General features: G+C 27.1%; 2 protein-coding genes across 9 annotated transcripts; one reads left to right on the forward strand and one right to left on the reverse strand.

The window, feature by feature from the left end:
- Positions 1-691: 691 nt before the first annotated feature.
- On the reverse strand, positions 692-6,968 carry LOC127068042 (COP9 signalosome complex subunit 5-like). Of its 5 annotated transcripts, none has more exons than XM_051003647.1 (5): positions 6,779-6,908; positions 5,626-5,803; positions 5,274-5,508; positions 5,015-5,209; positions 693-4,904 (listed from the first exon to the last, which is right to left on the reverse strand). In XM_051003647.1, exons 1-5 carry the CDS (start codon positions 6,786-6,788, stop codon positions 4,458-4,460), a joined length of 1,065 nt encoding a protein of 354 aa, XP_050859604.1. In that variant the 5' UTR covers positions 6,789-6,908; the 3' UTR covers positions 693-4,457. The 5 variants fall into 5 exon arrangements, with proteins under 5 accessions (XP_050859644.1, XP_050859604.1, XP_050859634.1 ...); XM_051003677.1 differs by having other exon boundaries at positions 694-4,904; positions 6,860-6,968; XM_051003656.1 differs by lacking the exon at positions 6,779-6,908 and adding an exon at positions 6,347-6,594 and having other exon boundaries at positions 694-4,904.
- Positions 6,435-8,129, forward strand: LOC127068055 (uncharacterized). Of its 4 annotated transcripts, none has more exons than XM_051003699.1 (4): positions 6,435-6,545; positions 6,972-6,998; positions 7,102-7,402; positions 7,477-8,129. In XM_051003699.1, exons 3-4 carry the CDS (start codon positions 7,103-7,105, stop codon positions 7,909-7,911), a joined length of 735 nt encoding a protein of 244 aa, XP_050859656.1. In that variant the 5' UTR covers positions 6,435-6,545; positions 6,972-6,998; position 7,102; the 3' UTR covers positions 7,912-8,129. The 4 variants fall into 4 exon arrangements, with proteins under 4 accessions (XP_050859656.1, XP_050859673.1, XP_050859681.1 ...); XM_051003724.1 differs by lacking the exon at positions 6,435-6,545 and having other exon boundaries at positions 6,860-6,998; positions 7,170-7,258; positions 7,380-7,402; XM_051003716.1 differs by lacking the exon at positions 6,435-6,545 and having other exon boundaries at positions 6,853-6,998; positions 7,102-7,258.
- Positions 8,130-10,941: the final 2,812 nt, after the last annotated feature.

Consider the following 10,941-nt stretch of genomic DNA (forward strand, 5'->3'; position numbering starts at 1 on the left):
GATGGTCTTCCGGTACAATAATGTTTGCGTAGCCTAAAGTTCAATACAGAGCAATTTGAAAACGCTAAAGAAAATATTTATAAATTATAATCCTAAGCTTAACATGTACGTTTTCTGCAAGTGCAATGTCAAATTCAAACTTATTCAAGAGACAAAGAAAATATATTCATATTCTATAGTTTATAACATTTAAAGCAATGTGTGCTATTTATTATAATAAATTATAATAATATATATTTTACTCATGTACAACATGAAACGTTGTACGAATGAATGTGATGCTGTTTTTAGAGTTGATATAGCTTCGTTTTATCTCTTTGTAATTTGAATTCTTATTGAAATTACAGAGATGATTCCAAAAATTTGCTAAATAATTATACTTGTATTACAAAGTAGAGCTATATAGAAAGCAGTTAAATAATGAAAATATTAAGCTTGTAGAAGTTTCTTGTTTTAAAAACTTTACATTTCAAATAAAATAATCAATATATTTAGTCATTTTTGCATAACAGAGTAATATTGACTTCCAAATATCTTTATATAGTTAGTTTTTTAATTAATAAGTATTTTCTATTCGATTGAAAATAATAACGTTTATTATTTATAAGCTAAAAATATAATTTTTTACGTATGAATTAACTGATAACTAACACATACACTTTGCTCGTATAATCGATCTTTTCAGTTTACAGGATGGTTACCATTCTATTTGTCAATTTTATTTTTCTAACCGGAATTCATGATACATTGTGTAGTTGCTTCAAAAATGAGAAGTTTTTCAATGTATATAAATGCATGTTAATTAATATGCATTTATATGCACATAAATACTTATTAAATTAATGATTTATCATGTTTTTGTACTCCATGTACAACAGAGACGTTCAAAATTGGCATATAGAGCCTATTACTCTTATTCCCATTCTTTCTTTTATTTCTCTAAACGAATTCTTGCTTTCATCATATCAGTATTTTTCCGAGTTTGTTTGCTGTTATTACATTGTAACAACTACAATATTACTGTTTAATCTAGGTATTATAATATTTGAACATGCCAAAAGAGTAATCATACTCGAATGGGGATAAGCAATAAGCAGTAATAAAAGAATTATTTCTTCAACCAAAAATTTGCACGTCTCTGATATAAAATATTGCTTAAATTTATGTAAATATTGTTAATGCAATATATAAACTATAAACTGCTATTCTGGAAAATAATAACGAGTAATGATCACATATAAATATTTTTAAATGCAAATAATTGAAAGAATAATAGCATAGAAAAAGTTAAAAAATTTTTTAAGTGGCCACTTCTGGTTGAGATATTCGTAGATGTACATTTTATATGACTGTTATTCATTCTAAACTCATATGATCAACTACTTTTTGTATCATTCGGATTTTATACGTTTCTAAAAATTTTTCAATACGAAGTAACTTCATATGTATAATGTACATCCGTGACTATTAATAATGCACCGATGGATTTTACATCAGTAGGAAAAGATTTCCCTTCCATTAATCATATAGAACGAAATATGATTGTTTTTCAAAAATATTCATATATATTTGAAATATATAAATAAATCAGAAAGATAAGATCTTGCTAAACATATAAAAATAGTAGCCCAAATTAAAACCGACTAAAAATAGAACGAAGAGCTACGCATAGTTCTCAATTCATATAAATATTGATTTTTTACTACATATGATCGTTATTAGGATAACGAATTGAAAACCATGCGTTTATGGGCAATCAAAACATCAGCTAATATTTATTTAACAAACATTTACTCGTCATGTACTCATATATATAAAAATAACTGATACAATTATACTTTCTGTATATACATTAGAACATTTGAGCAATAATATATTTAATAAGATAGAAGGGAATCTTCTATTACTGTGAAATTCAGCAGTTTAATAACTGCTAGTGTATACAATTTACTATTATAATCTCATGAAATATTCTATCCACAAAATGTGTGTGATTAATAATATGTAGAAGAACGATTTTGAAAATCTAAATTTGAAGAATAGTACTGTCATGGGTGCTAATAAAATAACAAAATTGAAACTTTAGAGATTATCATAATGCCATTGGAAATTTGATCTTTAAAAAACTGTAAATTACATCATATTTATATAATTCCGTACGCTCTATGTCGTGATTACAAATGATTGATAATCTTATTAAACTCTATGGGTCTTTTTTATTCAATTGAATTAGTTTCTTTACAGTTATAATTATGTCACACATTTGTACACGGAAATTTATACTAATCGCAAGTAAAGCTTATCGTAATTCGTCATTGCTTATTTTTTATTGTGTTGCTGTAACATAAAATTCGTGTTTATACACTAAGCATACGTATATAACATACAATGGATTTTTATACATGTGTACGATAAAATAGAAGTAGGAATTAAAGATACATAATGTTATTAGATTTTACTGCACGAGTCATCGTGCATGGTTCTGTATTTTACCAATTCATTTAAAAGTTTTTGACATTGGATCAAAAATAATAAATGTTATTAATAAATATAGTACAGGTATTTTGTATAGTAATAGTATGCCTATTTAAAATTAATTTCATTTTTCAAATTCAAAAGCATCAAATAATGGTTTTCATTAGATTTGCGTTTAACCATATATAAGCTTGTCTGCATTTATGTATTAGATATATAATGTATTACAACAAATTATTATTACAAAGATCGCTTCTGTAATGTTTGCTATATCAACAGATTCGAAGACATACAAATAATCTTTTTTAAATCTTCTAAATGTTTATATTATTGAATCCTAATGATTATTTAATTTTCTATTTACTATTTCCAAATAAAAGCATTTATCAAAAAGACGTAGGTTACCAACTGTTATTTAAATGAAAATTGGTTAAACAGCATAAACATATTTATGTATACATAAGTCTATTAAAAAATTGCATGGATTATATCGTGTCATGGCTATAAAAGTGATGCAATTCGAAAATGTTAGTTTCCTTTTTTTTCTAAAATATAATATTTCTAAATTTTATTATAATTTTAAATTATTGTATTTGTTACAATAATATATGTAATACATAAGTTATTTCTAGAATCTTAATATTTTTGCAAACAGTGATGCTTAAATGATCTACTAAAAGTATATTATGTATATTTCATATGAATATAATAAAAATGAAAGCTGTAACGTTCTCATAAAAGAGCGCGTGCGATATTTCTACATTCCAAATATTAATTTTTCACTCGTAAAGTACAAAAGCACAAATGCGCTTTACAGCGATTAGAATATTAAAAGATCAAACCGCACCACAAACTAATAATGTAATTTACGAAAGTGCGTAACTATTAAAATAATTTAATGTTTTATTGTATAACAAAATTACTGCACATAAATGCAGCAAGATTCCTTCATTATCACTGATAATTGTAGTATATTCTAATAAATGTCAGTACAAATTCAATAATAAAAATAAAAAAACATCATTTGAGTAAATAAAATACTAATAACTCGTATTTTTGGCAATACAAAGGTTAATAAATATTAAAATAGTATAGTAGTTATATGTAATTAATAAATAAATTTCGTTCTAATATTTTTTTGATGACTGAAAATTTATATAATAATAATAATAATTATTATTATTATTATTATTATTAATATTATTATTATTATAATTATAATGGTGAAAAATACAAATACCAATAATACTGATATTGATAATAATTATCTTACGGCATACGCGTAATTTGTAGGACGATTTTCATCATTGCTTCTTATGCTATTTTTAGGTAATGTATTATAAATATTGTAAATCAATAAATTGAATGAATTCAAGTAAAGTTATATCTATATCTTTTCATCGTCATAAAAATATATCAATTATTTTAATATATAATAAATGAGTTATTGGATTCCCGTGACTTTTCCAAATGTCAGAAGACAAATCGAGTTATACAATTTTTCAATCGTAGAATTTTATTTGATTAGGAATATAGTAATTTGATTCCGTTTGTTTCATTTGTGAATTCAATAATTACTGTCGCACAAATAATTAACGATAACCTCCTTTTTATATTTTTGTACAGAACCTATTGTTAACAGAAAGAAGCTTGTTAAGCAGCTCCTCTATTCATTTGGTTTTAGAAAATCCTGGAGTCCGGGTTAACATAAAAGCAGGCTTAAGTATCATGATAATGATCTATAAAACTTTTAAAAGCCTATACATCATTATATATACTTTCTAAGCAAATCAAAATGTAAAAATAAAATGTATTTTTATTCCACTAAGTCTTTAAAGTATATATGTCTTTGAATACATGCTTGTGTCATACCAAGACATGAAAAATCACAACTTAAAGCAGAAAAACTGCATAAGTTATATTGCTTATATCACAAATACATTTGTTTGGCTTCTCATTTAAAATTAACTTATTATGAATGTTTAACAAGAATCTGTCATATTTGTTCCAACTTGATTAAATAATTTATCTTTTATAACTTGTGCCATTAAACCATGTATAACTTCAATTGTAGTTTTAGAACTATCACGTGTTGCTTTAATAAGTTTTTCTACTGTACTACGATCGTGTGGATCTGTTCCACCTAAAACAAATCCTCTTCCAAGCGCAACTTCCGATTGTTCTAATTTGTCCGACAAATCAAATATTTGTCCTGTAGTATAATCTGCATTTGTTAATAGACTAGAAGAACTAAGAGTATTCACCCAGTATTTATTCCATAAGGAATCTAGCAATCGTCTATCTAATGACGATTTGAAATATGATACTTCTAATGAATAATATTGTTTACAATGTACACCAAAGTCTTCGATTTTATTTAAAGGTATTGTTTGATACTCTGATGGTTCCTCATTAGCAGGCTTATATCCCTATAAATTGAGATTAGTCGTTGATATTAATATAGTACAAATTATATTAATATTAATATATTATCATAAAATATATTAGAATTTATGATTCTATGACTTTTTCAACGCACCTTTGGATAAGTTCTAAATGCTCCTAAGCAAACTTTACCTGCAGAAATAGTTCGCACAGGATCAATTACAATAGCAACAAATGGTTCTTGAAAATTTTGATTAAGCATTTGTGTAGACACATCAATACCAGACAACCAACATCCATAACCTGGATGACTATGATACCAACCAATAGCATTCTCTTGTCTGCCAACCTATACGAATATTCTGTCAGATAAACTTAATATAAAGAAAAAAATTATGTTCTCTTGATTTCACCTGTTTTGCAGCTTCTATATATGCAGTCATATATTCATATGCTTGAGCTTGCGCATTAACCCTTGTTTCTGTCCCTTCAACAGGTAATGCAAAAGAATCCATAACAATCATTGTATTTGCTGTTACTTTTCCAAGCAGAAGACCCATTACCTCTAATGTTCCACCAGAACGTGCATGCATTACCATTTTTAACAATGCTAATGCTGAGATTTTAATATCTTTGAAAAAATGAGGACTATATTGAGAAAATTCAATATATTAGTAAAATTAAAATATAATTTCTGTTTATTATGAACTTCTAAAGAATAATATTGAACTTGTGCAAATGATTATATATTTATATTAGACCTACTCTTTTTCCCATGGTTTAGCGGCCAATATATCTTGTTGTTCTTTTCTATCATATCTGTAGATTTCATCGACTGTACTAATTGTTTCAATATTATTTGACATCTCCCAAGTCTTTTGGGCAATAATATTTTGATCACTGGATGTACTAGCCATTTCTTTTACTTCCTTAAAGCTATAAACTATTACAGATTAAAATTAATTAATTAAATTAATTATTCTTTACAATACTTTAAAAAATAAAATGGATTTTATATTTAATCAAATTTGTTACATATTAATCTATTATTAAATATCATATAAATCTATCATACATAAATCTACCATAAAATATTAAATATTTGCCATAATTCTAATATTATAATTAATTATTGATTATTGGTTATAACTAAAATTATGAGATTAATATATATATTTATATATATATTATACACACACACAAACACATATATATAAATTCTAATAAATTTACATACATATATATCAAGTTTATTATATATTATTATAAATTTGCATAATATTTATCCTTAAGTACAATCATAAACAATTACTTTTAAATGTAACCTAACCTAAACCAAATTCATAAACATATTTAACATGAATCATTATAAGTTTTTAATAACAAAATGAAATTATTTTCTTCCTCCAATTTGAATTATTTTCTTAAAGATGTTAATAATAACACATTTAATAAGCAAAAGATTATTATATCTTGTTCGCTATACCTGAAACATGAGTACTTCTATTGACATCTGCTGTTTTTGTCTAGACTTATATATAAGTACTTCTTCAGTACACATAAAAGTTGTTGACAATTATAAGTTTTACGAATATCTACAAAACTATATAAACACTATTGTTTAATTGTTATTATTTTCTCAAAATTATCGATTAGTTTAAGAATATTAAGGATGAAGCCAAAACGTAGATAAAATTTAACTACAATAAAATTAAAACAGGCTTCATATTATGAACTATTTTTTACTTTTTAAATGATTGTTTAACATACATATCATTGTATATCTAATCATTTAAATTAAATCGTTTTCCTGTTCGTATTTTGCTATTCATTACTTCTAAATTTAAAAAATTTCAAAATAATCAAATAGGAAAAAAGGAAAAGCAAATGTATTGATAATTAATCCTATCCTATTTACAATAGTTCATATATTAAATCCACAATATGGAAATAGTTAAAAATGACGTCAGTTTAGAGTTAAACAACTAGATTGCTTTACTTGTCGAACTTTCACATGCCACTCTTTCTTATATTTACATGAGTGTTTCACACAATCTTCACGCATATGTATGATAACTGCGTATTAAATTTTTTCATTTGCATTTTCATAGATGACCAAGAATAATATGTGACATTAAGTAAGTAGTTAAATATATGTATTTGATTTGAAATGAAAAATTAATTCGATTACTATATAATGTGAAAGATAAAAAAATATTGTAAATTGTTTAATTTCCGAAGTATGGTTAGAGCTTGCTGTGTCCTTGGATGCCCATCGGGAGTAAAAGTTCCCTCACATCGTTTTCCAGGAAATCCGAAAATGTTTATAGCTTGGAAAATTGCTTTACCATCGCTTAAAGGAAATATATTAAACGATGAAGAATTAAAAAAATGTATGGTATGTTACTTGCATTTCAAAGATACTGATTATGTTACAATGGATTATAAGTATAGAAAACTTAGGCCAGATATTGTTCCAAGTATGAATTTAATGTCTACAAACATTAATCTTTTAAAAGAACAAGAAGACAAAAATATTATGGTAATTTATTTTTGTTTATCTTACTGTTAGTTTACATATATTTTCATAATTCTATCACGATATTATTTTGCTAGGAGTTTCAACATAGCCAGGAAGTCGGAATTTTGAAGGACGATGGAAATTGGAATGTGAGATCATCGTTATCGTACCATCGAGAATTAAATTTATCGAATGAAATAGAACTTAGACCTAAATCAACATGTTTCTACGACATAATCTGTAAACTAAGAAAAAAACAACACACGCTGTTCAAGCAAATGTTATTGTTCAGATGGAAGTTAAAGCAAGCCGAAAAAAAATATACACAACATAAAAACACTCAGTCTTTGATATCCAAATTATCACATACGCAGAAACAATTTATACGACTTAAACTACGTGTTGTTAGGTACAAACCAAAGATTTTAAAGATGTTATGTCGTAGTAATAGAAAAGTAAAAGCTTTAGCTTGTAATATTTCGAAGCAAAAAAAACAAAATAATGAACACACAAACAAAGACATTTTTTAAGACGAAACATGTATCGTTGAATAATAAATTACAATTTAAATAATTTGGAATTTGATGTTAACTACAAGAATGAACTACAAAAAGTGATACGTGAATGTTTTTGTTGACAGAAGTAACGGCGTTACAAATGAACACATATTATGCAATACTAAAATCGAGGAGTAGGAGAATGATTGAACGTTTACAAATAATAAATTCAAACAATTATAAGTAAATAATCAATATTTTTATTTCATAGAACCATATATAATAAAGAACAAAGTTTTACGATTAGTAATATCTTTTTCGAAATAGCGATAAAAATTGCGTATCAGATATTCAAGGAATTAAATATCTGATATCTATTGAACAGAAAACAAAAGCATTTGAATGACTAGATAATTCGTTCTTTATAATCTCGCAGCCATTTGCAAGTTTATGTTTGTTCGTTTGTTAATTGGACAAAGGTACGAAATACATAAACTTCCCAGGTCACACCACGTGGAGGTTGCTGCGAAGGTGACCCACCCCCGGGTGGGGCTTGGGCCCGGGCCCAATTTGTATCAATTGCAAAAATATACATGCGCCCAATTCTGTTTGTAGGATCGTCGTATATTAGATTCCAACCTTCATGCTGAAATCGTAACTTATACGAAGAACATACAACCAGAATGTTCTTTTTCTATTTTCCGGAAAAGGGGATGGGTGATCCGGATCGTCACCGATCCCCCTCGAGAGGCATGGATTCATATGCATGGTGATCCGGTTCTCCTCCAACTGGACCCTCGAAGAAGAGATCGTGCAGCATGCTCCTCCACTGGCTCCTTCTTTCTTCTATGATGCTACAAAACCTGAAAATTCGAATACGAAAAACCCTCTCGAAAGGGTATACATAACGAGCCACTGACAATGATTTTTCTCATGCTATAACAAAAGCTATTACCTTTCATTAGGTTATAGAAAAAGTACCAGATTAGATGCACCTCCTATAGAAACAATACAATTCGCCAAGGTTAGGAAAAATAATGTGAAATGGTGTAGAACAATCATTCTACCTCATTCCACGTGCCAATTTTGCGTCGGACGCCAAAACAGAGAATACATGTTTTCTAAGTTTCCATTCCTCCGCAATGGCTAAAGATCCCTAGTGGGTGCATATCTCGCACACATCTACCCTGCCTACGCCCGGCTTAAAAGAAGCCGTATTAAAAAGGCGGTCAGGAAATAATTGCGGAATTAAACCGCGTAGACGTTGTGGAGATATGGTCACGCAACGCGGAAACAAAAGATCGAATGTAAGCCGGAAATAACCTCCTGGTAGGCCACCCATCGGAGAGACCACCATCAGCTAGAATCGTTCTTTGGTTAGCGTTGTTGACGAGACAGAAGAAAAGGAATAGAAAAAGATAGGATAGGCGACTATATTATAACGATAGGCTAGTGAAACTAAGCTGGCACTTACCTCGATATCCGGATTATCAGCGTCTCGATATGATCCGTACTCGAAGTCCAGCCTGAAACGGGATAACTCTACAAAATAAAAAAGTATTATAAAAAAGCTACGAAAAATTGAATGTGTTGCCAATGATTTGCAATGAAAATAATCGCGAGCAGCCGATGCGACTGCACCTACCACCCGTTCAAGCTGGACTGAATCGTTATTTCGTCCCAAACGATCTCGATGTTTCGAGCGGTGTTGCCAATATAGTAATAACGCCCAAATTCTGCGAGCTGATTGGTCGATTTTCATTCGTTTCATTTATTTAATGCCAGTCTCGATGTCTGTAAGAAACAAAAGCGCCATCTTGTTTATCTTTCTCATTAAATATATCAAATTGTTAATAAATTTTTATATAATTTTATATTATTTCATATATTAAAATTAACCAAAAAAAATAATAAAATAAATTATTATATTTGTTTTTTTAAAAAATGAGAAATAATTTTTTGCGGTTCTTATATAATTCATTGTTACTTTCCAACGTCGCTATTCTTTTTTTTTTCCTTATAATCTTAACGTTACATATTTAATATTTTTGATTACTAATATTAAAATATTTTCTTCAAATCTCAAAAGCAGTTCTTACTTTGAATTAGATTTAATATTATTTTAGGTAAAGAGCTCAGAGTGAGCGTAACTTTCTTAATTTTTCATTACTACAAGATAAGAAAAGCAATATCTACTTTTTTATGCAAGGAAGTTTATAAAGAAATTTTATTTTCTGTTAATTAAATAATGTTTATTATTCACATTAAGTTAACATTCTTTGTTAAAAGGCAATTTCATTTTTTGTTTCCTATATTCAAGTTGAAATAATGAAATAAACTTATATCTTTTGAAAGAGCAATGAGCGAACCAATAAGGATTTTTTAGAAGAATATTGTTAAATTTGCGAAAATTCTATTTAGTAATCTCTCCGAAACTTTTTCTAACAAATTCAATTTAATATATTTATAAAATGAACGTACAGGACGTGGGTATAATAAAGAATGAAGGAACAAATAATAAAATGTTTACGACATAATACGATTACAACAATTACGATACAAGCATTTATTCTTATTGAAAGGACCATTGAACCTTTTATTATAAATATAAATGGTAATAACAGTCATTTAGGATTAAATACAGAATCGAATTTATTATGTTATTTATTTTCATATTCATAACAACTTTAAAATTAAAAAAATACAATGAACACAAAACTTTTGTGGCAATTATAACCATTTCGAGAATTTTGCCCGAAAGGTATTACAATATATGAAGGTTATGAATATGTTTCTATCCGAATTACCTGCGTATTTACTTTTAATGACTCGATTCTTTAGGTAGATTTTAAACTATAAAATTGTCATAATTTTATAGTTTAATTTAGAATAAACAATTGTTTCAATAAACATATGAACTCTATCAAACCAACAATTTAGACTCATAGAAATATGTTTAAGCATCGATAGAAAAAAAATAAATAAGCGAATAAAATCATCTTAAATATATGTTTTTTATATCATTTAATCCTTTTATTTATTATCTTAAATACATTTTTTATC

Source organism: Vespula vulgaris, chromosome 1, assembly GCF_905475345.1.
Source record: "Vespula vulgaris chromosome 1, iyVesVulg1.1, whole genome shotgun sequence".
In the NCBI taxonomy this organism is placed as follows: Eukaryota; Metazoa; Arthropoda; class Insecta; order Hymenoptera; family Vespidae; genus Vespula; species Vespula vulgaris.

What these genes read in the sequence shown, in the direction of transcription:
- LOC127068042 (XM_051003647.1), bottom strand. An exon ending in GCTAAACCATGGGAAAAAGA is followed by an intron (nt 5,509 to 5,625) that starts GTAGGTCTAATA and finishes TTCTCAATATAG; the next exon opens with TCCTCATTTTTTCAAAGATA. An exon ending in ATATAGAAGCTGCAAAACAG is followed by an intron (nt 5,210 to 5,273) that starts GTGAAATCAAGA and finishes ATATTCGTATAG; the next exon opens with GTTGGCAGACAAGAGAATGC.
- LOC127068055 (XM_051003699.1), top strand. Translation starts at nt 7,103, where the DNA reads ATGGTTAGAGCTTGCTGTGTCCTTGGATGCCCATCGGGAGTAAAAGTT. An exon ending in AAGAAGACAAAAATATTATG is followed by an intron (nt 7,403 to 7,476) that starts GTAATTTATTTT and finishes TTATTTTGCTAG; the next exon opens with GAGTTTCAACATAGCCAGGA.